The sequence below is a fragment of the Entelurus aequoreus genome, linkage group LG27, assembly GCF_033978785.1.
Source record: "Entelurus aequoreus isolate RoL-2023_Sb linkage group LG27, RoL_Eaeq_v1.1, whole genome shotgun sequence".
NCBI classification, from domain to species: domain Eukaryota; kingdom Metazoa; phylum Chordata; class Actinopteri; order Syngnathiformes; family Syngnathidae; genus Entelurus; species Entelurus aequoreus.
The window spans coordinates 34,045,164-34,064,431 of NC_084757.1; the positions used below are offsets into that span (position 1 = coordinate 34,045,164).

The window sequence follows — 19,268 nt, forward strand, 5'->3', positions numbered from 1 at the left end:
ATGCATACTACCTATGTGAGGTGGGCGACGGGAGGGGGCGGGGTCAGGAGGCGTGTCTTGTGACGGCGGTGCTGTGTGTTCCCGGCAGGATCGACAGGAAGATGTCGTGCAGTCACACCAACTACAAGCTGGACGAGGCGCAGGCCATCTTCCACGAGCTGCGCAGCATCAAGAAGACCATCAGCTCGGGAGAGAAGGAGAGGCAGGACCTCATCCAGGTGTGTGTGTGTGTGTGTGTGTGTGTGTGTGTGTGTAAGTGTGTGTGTAAGGGAGTGTAAGTATATGTGTGTGTATGTGTGTAAGTGTGTGTGCGTGTAAGTGTGTGTGTAAGTGTGTGTGTTTGTGTGTGTAAGTGTGTGTAAGTATATGTGTGTGAGTGTATGTAAGTGTGTGTATGTCTGTGTATGTGTGTAAGTGTGTGTGTGCAAGTATATGTGTGTGTGTGTAAGTATATGTGTGTGAGTGTATGTACAAATTTCATGGCTGCAACACGTGCCAAAGTAGTTGGGAAAGGGCATGTTCACCACTGTGTTACATGGCCTTTCCTTTTAACAACACTCAGTAAAGGTTTGGGAACTGAGGAGACACATTTTTGAAGTGGAATTCTTTCCCATTCTTGCTTGATGTACAGCTTAAGTTGTTCAACAGTCCGGGGGTCTCCCTTCTGATATTTTAGGCTTCATAATGTGCCACACATTTTCAATGGTAGACAGGTCTGGACTACAGGCAGGCCAGTCTAGTACCCGCACTCTTTTACTATGAAGCCACGTTGATGTAACACGTGGCTTGGCATTGTCTTGCTGAAATAAGCAGGGGCGTCCATGGTAACGTTGCTTGGATGGCAACATATGTTGCTCCAAAACCTGTATGTACCTTTCAGATGTGTAAGTTACCCATGTCTTGGGCACTAATACACCCCCATACCATCACACATGCTGCCTTTTACACTTTGCGCCTAGAACAATCCGGATGGTTCTTTTCCTCTTTGGTCCGGAGGACATGACGTCCACAGTTTCCAAAAACAATTTGAAATGTGGACTCGTCAGACCACAGAACACTTTTCCACTTTGTATCAGTCCATCGTAAATGAGTGAAGCCGACGGCGTTTCTGGGTGTTGTTGATAAACGGTTTTCGCCTTGCATAGTAGAGTTTTAACTTGCACTTACAGATGTAGCGACCAACTGTAGTTACTGACTGTGGGTTTTCTGAAGTGTTCCTGAGCCCATGTGGTGATATCCTTTACACACTGATGTGGCTTGTTGATGCAGTACAGCCTGAGGGATGGAAGGTCACAGGCTTAGCTGCTTACCTGCAGTGATTTCTCCACATTCTCTGAACCCTTTGATGATATTACGGAGCGTAGATGGTGAAATCCCTAAATTCCTTGCAATAGCTGGTTGAGAAAGGTTGTTCTTAAACTGTTCAACAATTTGCTCAGGCATTTGTTGACAAAGTGGTGACCCTCGCCCCATCCTTGTTTGTGAATGACTGAGCATTTCATGGAATCTACTTTTATACCCAATCATGGCACCCACCTGTTCCCAATTTGCCTGTTCACCTGTGGGATGTTCCAAATAAGTGTTTGATGAGCATTCCTCAACTTTATCAGTATTTATTGCCACCTTTCCCAACTTCTTTGTCACGTGTTGCTGCCATCAAATTCTAAAGTTAATGATTATTTCCACAAAAAAAATGTTTATGAGTTTGAACATCAAATATGTTGTCTTTGTAGCATATTCAACTGAATATGGCTTGAAAAGGATTTGCAAATCATTGTATTCCGTTTATATTTACATCTAACACCATTTCCCAACTCATATGGAAAAGGGGTTTGTATATGTGTGTGTGTGTGTGTGTGTGTGTGTGTGTGTGTGTGTGTGTGTGTGTGTGTGCTCGCGCACAGGGTGCATGTGATGCGTCAGTGCGTTAGATTTGTGGCAGAAGGTGCTTGTAGTTTGTGCATGCTGCATGCTGCTCCTGCTTGCTACTCTCTGCTTACAGCTATCGCCACCAGCTAGCCCCTGGGTGGGTGAAAAGAGGAGCCGAGTGCGTAAGCCTCCTCCTGCTGGTACAAAGCCTCTCCACCACCAAGACTCCTGTGGTGCCTCCTCGTGGCCACGCACGGTAAACTGCGTCTTTGCGGACGCAGGCTAAACTGTAGGGGATCTCGGAGCAGCAGTGGGCCCCAGAGGCGAGACGTGCAGGCCCACCGGTGTGTGGACACGCCCTGGCGTCCGCCAACCACTGCCCCATCTATGGGTTAAATAGTGTTTGTGGGCCTGGCTCGCAGGGTGTAGTGATGCGTCTAGTGCAGCATGCTAGAGAGACGTTGCATGTAGGGATGCATGTGACGCATAGCTCCTGCCGCTGACTGACCCAGCTGGGTAAAGGAAGCCGAGTGCGTAAGCCTTCCGAGGTCAGTACATAGCCTCTCCTTCACTAAGACCCCTCACCTTGCCTCCTCGTGGCAGCATACAGTATTTGGAGTCTCGCGACTTCAGGCTAAAAGGTAGGGGATCGACCCGCTGCCTTGCGGGTAAGTCCAGGAAGACAAGGGCTAGGGGAGCACACCCTGAGAGAAAAGCACCGTGATGGAGGCACACGTAGGCGGGCCACGACAGACTGAGGGTTCCGGCGGCCTCCTGCAGCTATGAAGAGGTGCTGGTTGTCCTGGGTTTCCCCCTTGCCACTAGGCTCCATCTCTTTGTGGCGAAGATAGTGCGGCTGGGAACTGTGCACCCCCAGAGGCACTTAAAACATATCACCGCACAGGTCTCTGCTTCTGACCTTGGTGGATCCAGAACAGCAATTGGATTCTGAAGCACAAAGTCTGACGGCGTCAGGATGTCTGATAACGGGGGCAGGTTAGAATGAACTGGGAGCTTCTAGTCAGATCCCTGCACGTCAGCGATACAGGGCTATAATGGTCGCTATCAGCTGGGAATTGAGTGGCAGCTGATTTCGGCAGACCCCTGTATGACTGAGCAGCCCTATTTAGGAGCCACACTGCTCACCCCAAAGTTGGGGGAAGGCCTAGAAAAGGTGGCCTAAACATTGCCCACTCTTCATACCCCGGGTAGGATACCGCACCTACCGGGACATTCCACTACCGCGGTCGAAAAACAAAAAATAAACAAGTTCCCCTGAAATTGGCTACATGGAACATTAGAACCCTCCTGGACAACAACCCTGACAGGCCGCAAAGAAGAACTGCACTTGTTGCTGCTGAGCTCAGACGTTATGGTATTGACATCGCCGCCTTGAGTGAGACCAGACTTCTGGATGAGGGATCCCTAAAGGAAGAAGGCCAAGGTTATACATTTTTCTGGAAGGGTTACCCTACAGAAGGTCCGCATCACCATGGTGTTGGTTTGGCAATAAAAAACAGCCTGCTACCCAGTTTCACTGAAACACCTACCGGCATAAGTGAAAGACTCATGTCTGTCCGTATTCCCCTTGCAAAACACCGCTACGCAACTCTTCTCAGTGCCTATGCGCCAACTTTACCATCCGAGAATGAGGCAAAGGACCGTTTCTACCAGGAACTAGATGAGGCCCTACAGCGCATCCCTAGCAGTGACAAAATCCTCCTGCTTGGTGATTTTAATGCCAGGGTGGGGAAAAACCACCTCATATGGAAAGGAGTGATTGGGAAGCACGGTATCGGGAAGGTCAACAGCAATGGCATGAGGCTACTCAGTCTCTGTGCTGAGCATGACCTGACAATCACCAACACAATCTTCCAACAGAAAAATAAACACAAGGCTTCCTGGATGCACCCACGATCCAAGCAATGGCATCTGCTGGATTACGTCATCGTGAGACGCAAGGACACCAAGGACGTGCACATCACCCGTGCAATGCGAGGTGCTGACTGCTGGACTGACCACCGCATGATTATCTCCAAGTTGCGAGCGTCAGTACGTCCCCCTGTTCGTCTCCGAAAAATTGGAAAGAAGCGGTTGGACTGTGCCCGGCTTGAAGCAGACGAGGCCCGGAACAGCCTTCGATCCTCCATTGCAGGGAAGCTCCAGGAAATCGACCCCTTCCTGAGCCCTGAAGGCAGTGTTGATGACAACTGGACCTGCCTTAGCTCAAAGCTCTATGAGGCTGCAGCCGAGTCTATTGGCTACCGCCGTAGGAGGCATCAGGACTGGTTCGACGAAAATTCAGATTCCATCAGAACCAAACTGGACACCATGCACAAGGCCCATAACGCAGCCCTGAACAACCCTACATCCGTCAGGCTAAAGCAGCACTGGAGAACATCAAGGAAGGAGGTACAGTCTGTTCTACGAAAACTGAAAAATGACTGGTGGACTGACAAGGCTCAAGAAATTGAACATTTTGCAGTGAAGAACGACATGCACAACTTCTATAATGCTGTGAAAACCATCCATGGCCCCAGGAACTCCTCTCTCTCACCGGTGAAGTCGGCTGATGGCTCAACCCTCATAAAGGACCAGAAACAAGTTGTGGATAGATGGGCGGAACACTTCCAGACACTTTTAAACCAACCTGCCACCCCTGATCTGGCAGTGCTGGATGAGCTGCCCAGCTACCAAACTATTGAAGAACTGGATCTTCCACCAACCTTCTCTGAAGTCCTGGCTGCAATTAGGTCACTTAAGAACAACAAGACCCCTGGCCCGGATGGCATCCCTGCAGAGATCCTTAAACAGGGAGGCTATCTCTGTACCAGAGCAATTTTCCATTATATTGTTGATATATGGAAGCGCGGAGCAGTCCCCCAGCAATGGCGGGATGCAAATGTTGTAACCATATATAAAGGGAAGGGTGAGAAGTCTGTCTGTGGTAATAGTAGAGGAATATCCCTCCTGTCTGCTGCCGGCAAGGTTCTAGCCAAAGTGATGCTGTCAAGACTCATACAGAGCATAACGGAACACCTGTTGCCTGAGTCTCAATGTGGCTTCAGGAAAAATCGCAGCACTGTGGATATGATCTTCACAACACGCCAGCTACAAGAGAAGTGTCGGGAACAACATCAAGATCTATACATGGCGTTTGTGGACCTATCAAAGGCTTTTGATACGGTCAACAGAGACTTGCTCTGGGCGGTCCTTCTCAGGGTTGGTTGCCCGCGGAAGTTTGTAAACATCCTGCAAAGTTTCCACGAGGGGATGATGGCTCAGGTGACAACAGGAGGACATGAGTCTAGGCCTTTCAAGGTATCCACAGGTGTCAGACAGGGCTGTGTGCTTGCACCTGTACTATTCAACATCTTCCTCATGAGTGTCACCTGGCTACTGCACAAAGAAGTTGAGGGGAGCAGTGGTGTGCTGGTGGATTACAGGTTGGATGGAAGCTTATTTAACATCAGAAGGCTGCAGGCGGCTACCAAGGTCAAAACTGTGAACATCGTGGAATTACAGTATGCTGATGATTGTGCCTTCGTGGCACATACATCAGAGGCTTTGCAGGCGACGTTAACAGCTGCTGTGAAGGCCTATAGTAGACTGGGTCTCACTGTGAACACTGTAAAGACGGAAGTACTGTGCCAGTGGAACTCCCCTCCGCCAACTCGACCACCATCACCTGTCTTTAACATCGATGACAAGCCCCTAGCAATAGTCCCAGACTTCAAATATCTTGGGAGCATCCTCTCCGAAAACTGCAGCATGGACAATGATGTTCAAAATCGAATCAGGTCTGCCTCAGCCTCCTTTGGTAGACTGCGTAAGAGGGTGTATGTGAACAAAGACCTCAGCATACGTACCAAGGTGGCAGTCTACCAAGCCATCTGTGTCTCCACACTATTATATGGCTGTGAAGCTTGGACCCTGTATCGCCGCCACATCCAACAGCTGGAGAACTTTCACATCAAGTGTCTCCAGCGGATCCTTGGGCTGACATGGCGTGATCGTGTACCACACACGGAAGTCCTGAGTAAAACTGGTACCAAGAGCATGGAGGCCACTTTTCTCCAGTACCAACTGCGATGGGCCGGCCACACCATCAGAATGTCAGTTGATAGACTTCCGCGACAACTGCTGTATGGTCAACTTCATCATGGCCAGAGATCTGCAGGTGGCCAAAAGCGGAGATATAAGGACCAACTGAAAATAACTCTCAAGAGGTGTGGAATACAGCACACACAGCTGGAAAGCTCTGCCTCAGATCGTCCTCTCTGGAGGCAACTCTGCCATGCAGGCCTTCAACATTTTGAAGAGGAGAGAAGCGCAGCGAGGGAAGGGAAACGCCAGAGGAGGAAGATGGGCCCTGCAGCCAAGACCACAACAAACACTGACTTCATATGCCCCCATTGCAATAGACCATGTGGCTCTCGTATTGGACTTTTTAGTCACCTCAAAACTCACCAATAGAAGAAGTGGAAGTCATCATCGGATACGATGGACTACCATAAGCAAGTAAGTGTGTGTGTGTGTGTGTGTGTGTGTGTGTGTGTGTGTCACCCACCTGGCCTTTCCTACACACGCACGTCAGCGTCTCGTTCTGCCAGACAAGCACAAAAAAAACAACCCAGAAATGAGGAGTTAGCGCAACAAAGACGATGATTCAGGGTTGAAGCACATGATGTGTGGAAGGCAAGGATCTGCTCCGTCACATGTGCAAACTTATTTATATTTATGTTTACAGTATCATGTAAACAATATTGTGTGTTCGTGTGTGATCCACTTTTGACGTATACACTGTGACTGTGTACTTGTCCAATGTAATACATGTCATGTATCACATGCAACTATGTAACATTAGGGAGTGGCACAGGAGGACACACACATTAGCAACACTAGCATAGCTGTGTGAGCTAAATGCTAACATTACATTTTAACATCATGCGAGGTTAGCAACACTAGCATAGCTATGTGAACTAAATGCTAACATTTTAATATCAGGCTAGGTTAGCACCACTAACATAACTATGTGAACTAAATGCTAACATTACAATTTAACATCATGTTCGGCTAGCAACACTAGCATAGCAATGTGAGCTACATGCTAACATTACATTTTAACATCATGCTAGGGTAGCAACACTAGCATAGCTGTGAACTACATGCTAACATTACATTTTAACACCATGCTAGGGTAGTAACACTAGCATAGCTGTGAACTACATGCTAACATTACATTTTAACATCATGCTAGGTTAGCAACACTAGCATAACTATGTGAACTAAATGCTAACATTTATATTTTAACATCGTGCTAGGTTAGCAACACCAGCATAGTGATGTGAGCTACATGCTAACATTACATTTTATTATCATGCTAGGTTAGCACCACTAGCATAGCTATGTGAGCTACATGCTAACATGCCATTTTAACATCGTGCTAGGTTAGCAACACTAGCATAGCTATGTGAGCTACATGCTAACATGCCATTTTAATATCATGCTAGGTTAGCACCACTAGCATAGCTATGTGAGCTACATGCTAACATGACATTTTAACATCATGCTAGGTTAGCAACACTAGCATAGCTATGTGAGCTACATGCTAACATGACATTTTAACATGGTGCTAGGTTAGCATACTAACTTGGTGAACAACTAAATGATCAAACGTACAATTCCCACATTTGTAAATGAATAGTTGCCTTTATTTTTAAGATGTGTAGCGAAGCCTGTTGTTGTGTTTTTTTTACAGCTGAGTTTATGGTCATCTTTGGTGTATTTCTTGGCAGAGTCTGGCCAAGCTGACAGTGAACCTGCAAGGCAGTCTGAGTGCGGGCGACTCGGCTGGCGAGGCGGGCATCAACAGTGCTGGGGCGCCATGCGAGCCGGGCGGCGGGCAGCAGCTGTACTGCGACTCCGGCTGCCAGACTGACATCATGGGCGAGGTAGCACACTCTGCCGTGGCAACATCTTGCTAAAAAAACATTAAAAATACATCAAGAAACATCATTCGTAAACAAAAACAAAGCTTTCAAATGCTCATGCTAGCCTCAACAAACCTCAGTTACATATTTTATTTCTTTACTGTTAACATTCTATTTTTTTTTTTACAAATTTTGCATGTGTAAGCCTTACAGATATTTTAGGGTTAGGGTTATATATTTTGCTACAGTACTTCACGCACTTAACTGTTAGCATGTTCAAACGTTAGCATGTTAGCATACTCGCTCTTTTGGCTGATTTTGCACGTGTAAGACTTATTGTCAAATATTTTGTTACTTCACGCATGTTAACTGTTAGCATGTTCGAATGTTAGCATGATAGCTTTTTAAGCCAATTTCTGCATGTATCAGCCTCACAGTCAAATATTTTCCTACTTGACACATGTTAACTGGTAGCATGTTCAAACATTAGCATGCGAGCTTTGTTAGCTAATTTTGCATGTACAAATATGTTGTTCACTGTTAGCATGTTAAAAAAGTTTTTAGTGTGTTAGCCTGATAGCTTTTTTTTTTTTAGCTAATTTTGCATGAATAAGCCTTACAGTCAAATATTTTGCTACTTCATGCACATTAACTGTTAGCATGTTAAAGTGTTAGCATGTAGCATGCTAGCTTTTATAGCTAATTTTGCATGAATAAACCTTATAGTCAAATATGTTGCTACTTCATGCATGTTAACTGTTAGCATGTTAAAACGTTAGCATGCTAGCTTTTATAGCTAATTTTGCATGAATAAGCCTTATAGTCAAACATTTTTCTACTTCATGCATGTTAACTGTTAGCATGTTAAAACCTTAGCACGTTAGCAAGCTAGCTTTTTTTTTTGTTAGCTAATTTTGCATGTGTAAGCCTTACAGCCAAATATTTTCCTACTTAAGACATGTTAACTGGTAGCATGTTCAAACATTAGCATGATAGCTTTTTAAGCCAATTTTGCATGAATAAGCCTCACAGTCAAATATTTTCCTACTTGACACATGTTAACTGGTAGCATGTTCAAACATTAGCATGCTAGCTTTGTTAGCTAATTTTGCATGTAGAAATATGTTGTTCACTGTTGGCATGTTAAAAAAGTTTTTAGTGTGTTAGCCTGATAGCTTCTTTTTTTTTAGCTAATTTTGTACGAATAAGCCTTACAGTCAAATATTTTGCTACTTCATGCACGTTAACTGTTAGCATGTTAAAGTGTTAGCATGTAGCATGCTAGCTTTTATAGCTAATTTTGCATGAATAAACCTTATAGTCAAATATGTTGCTACTTCATGCATGTTAACTGTTAGCATGTTAAAACGTTAGCATGCTAGATTTTATAGCTAATTTTGCATGAATAAGCCTTATAGTCAAATATTTTGCTACTTCATGCATGTTAACTGTTAGCATGTTAAAACCTTAGCACGTTAGCAAGCTAGCTTGTTTTTTTTGTTAGCTAATTTTGCTCGTGTAAGCCTTACAGCCAAATATTTTCCTACTTAAGACATGTTAACTGGTAGCATGTTCAAGCATTAGCATGATAGCTTTTTAAGCCAATTTTGCATGAATAAGCCTCACAGTCAAATATTTTCTTACTTAACACTTGTTAACTGGTAGCATGTTCAAACATTAGCATGCTAGCTTTGTTAGCTAATTTTGCATGTAGAAATATGTTGTTCACTGTTAGCATGTTAAAAAAGTTTTTAGTGTGTTAGCCTGATAGCTTTTTTTTTTTAGCTAATTTTGTACGAATAAGCCTTACAGTCAAATATTTTGCTACTTCATGCATGTTAACTGTTAGCATGTTAAAGTGTTAGCATGTAGCATGCTAGCTTTTATAGCTAATTTTGCATGAATAAACCTTATAGTCAAATATGTTGCTACTTCATGCATGTTAACTGTTAGCATGTTAAAGCGTCAGCATGCTAGCTTTTATAGCTAATTTTGCATGAATAAGCCTTATAGTCAAACATTTTTCTACTTCATGCATGTTAACTGTTAGCATGTTAAAGCGTCAGCATGTAGCATGCTAGCTTTTATAGCTAATTTTGCATGAATAAGCCTTATAGTCAAATATTTTGCTACTTCATGCATGTTAACTGTTAGCATGTTAAAACCTTAGCACGTTAGCAAGCTAGCTTTTTTTTTGTTAGCTAATTTTGCATGTGTAAGCCTTACAGCCAAATATTTTCCTACTTAAGACATGTTAACTGGTAGCATGTTCAAACATTAGCATGATAGCTTTTTAGCCAATTTTGCATGAATAAGCCTCACAGTCAAATATTTTCTTACTTAACACTTGTTAACTGGTAGCATGTTCAAACATTAGCATGATAGCTTTTTAGCCAATTTTGCATGAATAAGCCTCACAGTCAAATATTTTCTTACCTAACACTTGTTAACTGGTAGCATGTTCAAACATTAGCATGCTAGCTTTGTTAGCTAATTTTGCATGTAGAAATATGTTGTTCACTGTTAGCATGTTAAAAAAGTTTTTAGTATGTTAGCTTGATAGCTTTTTTTTTTCAGCTAATTTTGTACGAATAAGCCTTACAGTCAAATATTTTGCTACTTCATGCACGTTAACTGTTAGCATGTTAAAGTGTTAGCATGTAGCATGCTAGCTTTTATAGCTAATTTTGCATGAATAAACCTTATAGTCAAATATGTTGCTACTTCATGCATGTTAACTGTTAGCATGTTAAAACGTAGGCATGCTAGCTTTTATAGCTAATTATGCATGAATTAGCCTTATAGTCAAACATTTTTCTACTTCATGCATGTTAACTGTTAGCATGTTAAAGCGTCAGCATGTAGCATGCTAGCTTTTATAGCTAATTTTGCATGAATAAGCCTTATAGTCAAATATTTTGCTACTTCATGCATGTTAACTGTTAGCATGTTAAAACCTTAGCACGTTAGCAAGCTAGCTTTTTTTTGTTAGCTAATTTTGCATGTGTAAGCCTTACAGCCAAATATTTTCCTACTTAAGACATGTTAACTGGTAGCATGTTCAAACATTAGCATGATAGCTTTTTAAGCCAATTTCTGCATGTATCAGCCTCACAGTCAAATATTTTCCTACTTGACACATGTTAACTGGTAGCATGTTCAAACATTAGCATGCTAGCTTTGTTAGCTAATTTTGCATGTAGAAATATGTTGTTCACTGTTAGCATGTTAAAAAAGTTTTTAGTATGTTAGCTTGATAGCTTTTTTTTTTTAGCTAATTTTGTACGAGTAAGCCTTAGAGTCTAATATTTTGCTACTTCATGCACGTTAACTGTTAGCATGTTAAAGTGTTAGCATGTAGCATGCTAGCTTTTATAGCTAATTTTGCATGAATAAACCTTATAGTCAAATATGTTGCTACTTCATGCATGTTAACTGTTAGCATGTTAAAACGTTAGCATGCTAGCTTTTATAGCTAATTTTGCATGAATAAGCCTTATAGTCAAACATTTTTCTACTTCATGCATGTTAACTGTTAGCATGTTAAAACCTTAGCACGTTAGCAAGCTAGCTTTTTTTTTGTTAGCTAATTTTGCATGTGTAAGCCTTACAGCCAAATATTTTCCTACTTAAGACATGTTAACTGGTAGCATGTTCAAACATTAGCATGATAGCTTTTTAAGCCAATTTTGCATGAATAAGCCTCACAGTCAAATATTTTCCTACTTGACACATGTTAACTGGTAGCATGTTCAAACATTAGCATGCTAGCTTTGTTAGCTAATTTTGCATGTAGAAATATGTTGTTCACTGTTAGCATGTTAAAAAAGTTTTTAGTATGTTAGCTTGATAGCTTTTTTTTTTAGCTAATTTTGTACGAATAAGCCTTACAGTCAAATATTTTGCTACTTCATGCACGTTAACTGTTAGCATGTTAAAGTGTTAGCATGTAGCATGCTAGCTTTTATAGCTAATTTTGCATGAATAAACCTTATAGTCAAATATGTTGCTACTTCATGCATGTTAACTGTTAGCATGTTAAAACGTTAGCATGCTAGCTTTCATAGCTAATTTTGCATGAATAAGCCTTATAGTCAAACATTTTTCTACTTCATGCATGTTAACTGTTAGCATGTTAAAGCGTCAGCATGTAGCATGCTAGCTTTTATAGCTAATTTTGCATGAATAAGCCTTATAGTCAAATATTTTGCTACTTCATGCATGTTAACTGTTAGCATGTTAAAACCTTAGCACGTTAGCAAGCTACCTTTTTTTTTATTAGCTAATTTTGCATGTGTAAGTAAGCCTTACAGCCAAATATTCTCCTACTTAAGACATGTTAACTGGTAGCATGTTCAAACATTAGCATGATAGCTTTTTAAGCCAATTTTGCATGAATAAGCCTCACAGTGAAATATTTTCTTACTTAACACTTGTTAACTGGTAGCATGTTCAAACATTAGCATGGTAGCTTTGTTAGCTAATTTTGCATGTAGAAGCGTTCCAGTAAAATATGTTGTTCACTATTGGCATGTTAAAAAAGTTTTTAGCATGGTAGCTTGATAGCTTTTTTTTTATAGCTAATTTTGAATGAATAAGCCTTACAGTCAAATATTGTGCTACTTCATGCATGTTAACTGTTAGCATGTAGCATGCTAGGTTTTATAGCTAATTTTGCATGAATAAGCCTTATAAGCAAATATTTTGTTACTTCATGCATGTTAACGGTTAGCATGTTAAAACCTTAGCATGTTAGCAAGCTAATTTTTTAAAGCTAACTTTGCATGTATAAGCCTTGTTGTTCACTGTTAGCATGTTAAAAAGTTTTTAGCATGTTAGCTTGATAACTTTTTTTTTTTAGCTAATTTTGCATGAATAAGCCTTACAGTCAAATATTTTCCTACTTAACACTTGTTAACTGGTAGCATGTTCAAACATTAGCATGCTAGCTTTGTTAGCTAATTTTGCATGTAGAAGCGTTCTAGTAAAATATGTTGTTCACTGTTAGGATGTTAAAAAAGTTTTTAGCATGTTAGCTTGAGAGCTTTTTTTTTTTGAGCTAATTTTGCCTGAATAAGCCTTACAGTCAAATATTTTGTTACTTCATGCATGTTAACTGTTAGCATGTTAAAGTGTTAGCATGTAGCATGCTAGCTTTAATAGCTAATTTTGCATGAATAAGCCTTATAGGCAAATATTGTTACTTCATGCATGTTAACTGTTAGCACATAGCATGCTAGCTTTTATAGCTAATTTAGCATGAATAAGCCTTTTAGTCAAATATTTTGCTACTTCATGCATGTTAACTGTTAGCATATAGCATGCTAGCTTTTATAGCTAATTTAGCAAGAATAAGCCTTATAGTCAAATATTTTGCTACTTCATGCATGTTAACTGTTTGCATGTTAAAACGTGAGCATGTAGCATGCTAGCTTTTTTAGCTAATTTTGCATGAATAAGCCTTATATTCAAATATTTTGTTACTTCATGCATGTTAACTGTTAGCATGTTAAAACTTTAGCATGTAGCATGCTCTCTTTTATAGCTAATTTTGCATGAATAAGCCTTATAGGCAAATATTTTGATGCTTCATGCATGTTAACTGTTAGCATGTTAAAACCTTAGCACGTTAGCAAGCTAGCTTTTTTTATTTTATTTTTTTTAGCTAATTTTGTATGTATAAGCCTTACAGTCAAATATTTTCCTACTTAAGACATGTTAACTGGTAGCATGTTCAAAAGTTAGCATGGTAGTTTTTTTTTTTAGCAAATTTTGCAGGTATACACATTTTACTACCCGACGCTGTCTGTCTAGCATGCTAACTGTTAGTGTTTCAGTTCAAGTAGTCACTCAATTTTCTACTAGAAGGTATATTGATACATTTTGATGTATTAAATATGCTAAACTCAATCAAATATATGCTAACTAATATATATATATATATATATATATATATATATATATATATATATATATATATATATATATATATATATATATATATATATATATATATATATATATAATTTAGCATCTAATAATATATAACTTTATTAATTTAAAAAAGCCAAATAAAAAGTCAATTCTTTCAGTGCTGTTGTCTCATGAAGTCCTTTGCTCTCATATGTGATGATGTCGCCGCTAAGGACTCCTCACACCTGGTAGACAAAGTCAAAGTCAGCTGGCAGTACGAGGAGGCCAAGAAGAAGTAAGTGTTTTTACAAGACATTAGCATCAAATTTTGCAGAACATTAGCATTGCATTTCTACACCCCATTAGCATAGTGCATTTTTTTTTGCAACTTCATATAGCATTTTTACACCAAATTAACATAACATTTTCATTCTATATTTTCACAGCGCATTAGCATGACATTTTTACAGTATATTAGCCTTGCGTTTTTACACCCCGTTAGCCAAACATTTTTATGCATTGAGCATAACATTTTTACACCACATTAGCATAATATTTTTACTCATTTTTAACATTACATTAGCGTGACATTTTTACCGCACATTAGCATGACATTTGTATGCAACTTTAGCATAACATTTTTACGTGAAATTAGCATGGCAATTTTTTACAACACATTAGCCTTCCATTTTTACACCCCATTAGCAAAACATTTTTATGCATTTAGCATATAATTTTTACACCACATTAGAATTAAATGTTTAGTCTATATTACCATACCATTTTTTTAACATCAGCATTTAGCATACCATTTTTACACCACATTAGCATAATATTTTTACTCATTTTTAACATTACATTAGCGTGACATTTTTACAGCACATTAGCATGACATTTTTATGCAACTTTAACATAACATTTTACACAATATTAGCACAACATATTTACGTGAAATTAGCATGGCAATTTTTTACAACACATTTGCCTTCCATTTTTACACCCCATTAGCAAAACATTTTTATGCATTTAGCATATAATTTTTACACCACATTAGAATTAAATGTTTAGTCTATATTACCATACCATTTTTTTAACATCAGCATTTAGCATACCATTTTTACACCACATTAGCATAATATTTTTACTAATTTTTAACATTACATTAGCGTGACATTTTTACAGCACATTAGCATGACATTTTTATGCAACTTTAGCATAACATTTTACACAATATTAGCACAACATATTTACGTGAAATTAGCATGGCAATTTTTTACAACACATTTGCCTTCCATTTTTACACCCCATTAGCAAAACATTTTTATGCATTTAGCATATAATTTTTACACCACATTAGAATTAAATGTTTAGTCTATATTACCATACCATTTTTTTAACATCAGCATTTAGCATAGCATTTTTACACCACATTAGCATAATACTTTTACTCATTTTTAACATTACATTAGCGTGACATTTTTACAGCACATTAGCATGACATTTTTATGCATCTTTAGCATAACATTTTACACAATATTAGCACAACATTTTTACGTGAAATTAGCATGGCAATTTTTACACCCCATTAGCAAAACATTTTTATGCATTTAGCATATAATTTTTACACCACATTAGAATTAAATGTTTAGTCTATATTACCATACCATTTTTTTAACATCAGCATTTAGCATAGCATTTTTACATCACATTAGCATAATATTTTTACTCATTTTTAACATTACATTAGCGTGACATTTTTACAGCACATTAGCATGACATTTTTATGCAACTTTAGCATAACATTTTACACAACATTAGCACAACATTTTTATGTGAAATTTGCTTGGCAATTTTTTGCAACACATTAGCCTTCCATTTTCACACCCCATTCGCAAAACATTTTTATGCATTTAGCATATCATTTTTACACCACATTAGAATTACATTTTTAGTCTATATTAGCATACCATTTGTTTAACATCAGCATTTAGCATAGCATTTTTACACCACATTAGCATAATATTTTTACTCATTTTTAACATTACATTAGCGTGACATTTTTACCGCACATTAGCATGACATTTGTATGCAACTTTAGCATAACATTTTACACAACATTAGCACAACATTTTTACGTGAAATTAGCATTGCAATTTTTTACAACACATTAGCCTTCCATTTTTACACCCCATTAGCAAAACATTTTTATGCATTTAGGATATAATTTTTACACCACATTAGAATTAAATGTTTAGTCTATATTACCATACCATTTTTTTAACATCAGCATTTAGCATACCATTTTTACACCACAGTAGCATAATATTTTTACTCATTTTTAACATTACATTAGCGTGACATTTTTACAGCACATTAGCATGACATTTTAATGCAACTTTAGCATAACATTTTACACAATATTAGCACAACATTTTTACGTGAAATTAGCATGGCAATTTTTACAACACATTAGCCTTCCATTTTTACACCCCATTAGCAAAACATTTTTATGCATTTAGCATATAATTTTTACACCACATTAGAATTAAATGTTTAGTCTATATTACCATACCGTTTTTTTAACATCAGCATTTAGCATAGCATTTTTACACCACATTAGCATAATATTTTTACTAATTTTTAACATTACTTTAGCGTGAAATTTTTACAGCACATTAGCATGACATTTTTATGCAACTTTAGCACAACATTTTACAAAACATTAGCACAACATTTTTACGTGAAATTAGCATGGCAATTTTTTACAACACATTTGCCTTCCATTTTTACACCCCATTAGCAAAACATTTTTATGCATTTGTCATATAATTTTTACACCACATTAGAATTAAATGTTTAGTCTATATTACCATACCATTTTTTTAACATCAGCATTTAGCATAGCATTTTTACACCACATTAGCATAATATTTTTACTCATTTTTAACATTACATTAGCGTGACATTTTTACAGCACATTAGCATGACATTTTTATGCAACTTTAGCATAACATTTTACACAATATTAGCACAACATTTTTACGTGAAATTAGCATGGCAATTTTTACAACACATTAGCCTTCCATTTTTACACCCCATTAGCAAAACATTTTTATGCATTTAGCATATCATTTTTACACCACATTAGAATTAAATGATTGGTCTATATTACCATACCATTTTTTTAACATCAGCATTTAGCATAGCATTTTTACACCACATTAGCATAATATTTTTACTCATTTTTAACATTACATTAGCGTGACATTTTTACAGCACATTAGCATGACATTTTTATGCAACTTTAGCATAACATTTTACACAACATTAACACAATATTTTTACGTGAAATTAGCATGGCAATTTTTGGCAACACATTGGCCTCCCATTTTTACACCCGGTTAGCAAAACATTTTTATTCCTTTAGCATAGCATTTTTAGCACCCCATTAGCAAAACATTTTACTCTATATTAGCATAGCATTTTTGCAAATATAGCATGACTATTTTACACTACATGGCCACCCTACAACCACAGGACACTTCATTAGGCACCCTTGTACAATATGATATTATTCATAATAGAGCTTTATATAGATAATAATTGTGTACACGTCATCTGCCTCATATACTGACAATATATTATTAAATATAATAATATTTTGGTTAGTTTAATATCACATCAATTAATTTTTTACACTTCACTTTTTGGCAATAAGTATCTCTTGCCCTCTTCCTCCACAGGGTGGCACTGTTTAGCAAAAGAGTCACATAACGACAACCATCGGTTAATAAGTTGTGCGTTGCATCTGGAAACATGTCGCCAGAATAGTCCAGGCTTTATTGCTGTGATTCATGTTGCCGTGGTAACTGTTAGCATAACATCAGGGATGCCTGAGTCACTGTGTGTCATAATCACAGTTAGCGCAGCTAGCTTGTTTTGACAGCTTGTAATTGGCAACTAGAAAAACAATGCACACAGTGGTGCATGTTGGCAGGTAGAATGTGTTACTCACGCTGTAGATATGCTATCAACACACTGTAAACATGCTATAAACATATTATAGACATAATGTAAACATTCTATAAACATGCTGTACACATACTGTAAGTATGCTATAAATATACTGTACACATGCTGTAAATATGCTGTAAAGGTAATGTAAATATGCTGTAAAAATAGTAAAAGTGTGCTGTAAACATTTTATAAACATACTAAAAAAATGCTGTAAACAAACAATTATTTTAACATGTTGTGCACATACAGTAAACATTTTATAAACATGCTATAAACATACTGTAAATATGCTGTAAACATAATGTTAACAAGCTGTAAACATTAAGTAAACATAATGTCAACAAGTTGTAAACATAATGTCAACAAACTGTAAACATGACATAAATAAACTGTAAACATAATGTTAAAAAAAAACCTGTAAACATGATACAAACAAACTGTAAACATGATACAAACAAACTGTAAACATAATCTCAACAAGCTGTAAAGATAATATAAACATACTGTAAACATAATGTAAATAACTGTAAACATAATGTTAACCCCCTGTAAACATAATGTAAACAAACTGCACACATGATATAAACATAATGTAAACAAACTGTACACATGTTAGCAAAACTGTAAACATTATATAAACACACTATAAACATGATGTAAACAAACCGTACACATAATGTTAACAAGCTGTAAACAAACTGTAAACATGATATAAACAAACTGTAAACACAATTCAAACAAACTGTAAACATGATTTAAACAAACTGTACACAATGTAAACAAACTGTAAACATGATATCAAAAAACTGTAAACATAATGTAAACAAACTGTAAACATAATGTAAACAAACTAGAAACATAATGTAAACAAAATCTACACATAATATAAACACGATTTAAACAAACTGGAAACATAATGTAAACAAAATCTACACATATTGTAAACACGATGTAAACAAAATTGACACATAATGTAAACAAACTGTAAACATGATATAAACAAACTGTAAATATGCTTTACACATAATGTAAACAAACTGTGAACATGATATAAACAAACTGTAAACACAATTCAAACAAACTGTAAACATGATTTAAACAAACTGTACACAATGTAAACAAACTGTAAACATGATATCAACAAACTGTAAACATGATGTAAACACACTGTAAACATGATATAAACAAACTGTAAACATAATCTAAACAAACTGTAAACATAATGTAAACAAAATCTACACATAATATAAACACGATTTAAACAAACTGGAAGCATAATGTAAATAAAATCTACACATATTGTAAACACGATGTAAACAAAATTGACACATAATGTAAACAAACTGTAAACATGATATAAACAAACTGTAAACATGCTTTACACATAATGTAAACAAACTGTGAACATGATATAAACAAACTGTAAACATAATGTAAGCATACTGTAAACAAATTGTAAACATAATGTCAACACGATATAAAACTATACACATAATGTAAACAAACTGTAAACATGATATACTGTAGACAAACTGT

At 37.5% G+C, this 19,268-nt stretch overlaps 1 protein-coding gene across 1 annotated transcript in view; it reads left to right on the plus strand.

Annotated features, from left to right (window-relative positions):
* Positions 1 to 19,268, plus strand: part of LOC133644377 (protein WWC3-like) — a 50,207-nt gene continuing 30,939 nt past the window's right edge. Inside the window, exons 1-4 of the mRNA XM_062038798.1 lie at positions 1 to 20; positions 89 to 218; positions 7,668 to 7,823; positions 13,949 to 14,010. Of these exons, the coding sequence (XP_061894782.1) occupies positions 1 to 20; positions 89 to 218; positions 7,668 to 7,823; positions 13,949 to 14,010 (368 nt within the window). The remainder of the gene's footprint in view (positions 21 to 88; positions 219 to 7,667; positions 7,824 to 13,948; positions 14,011 to 19,268) is intronic.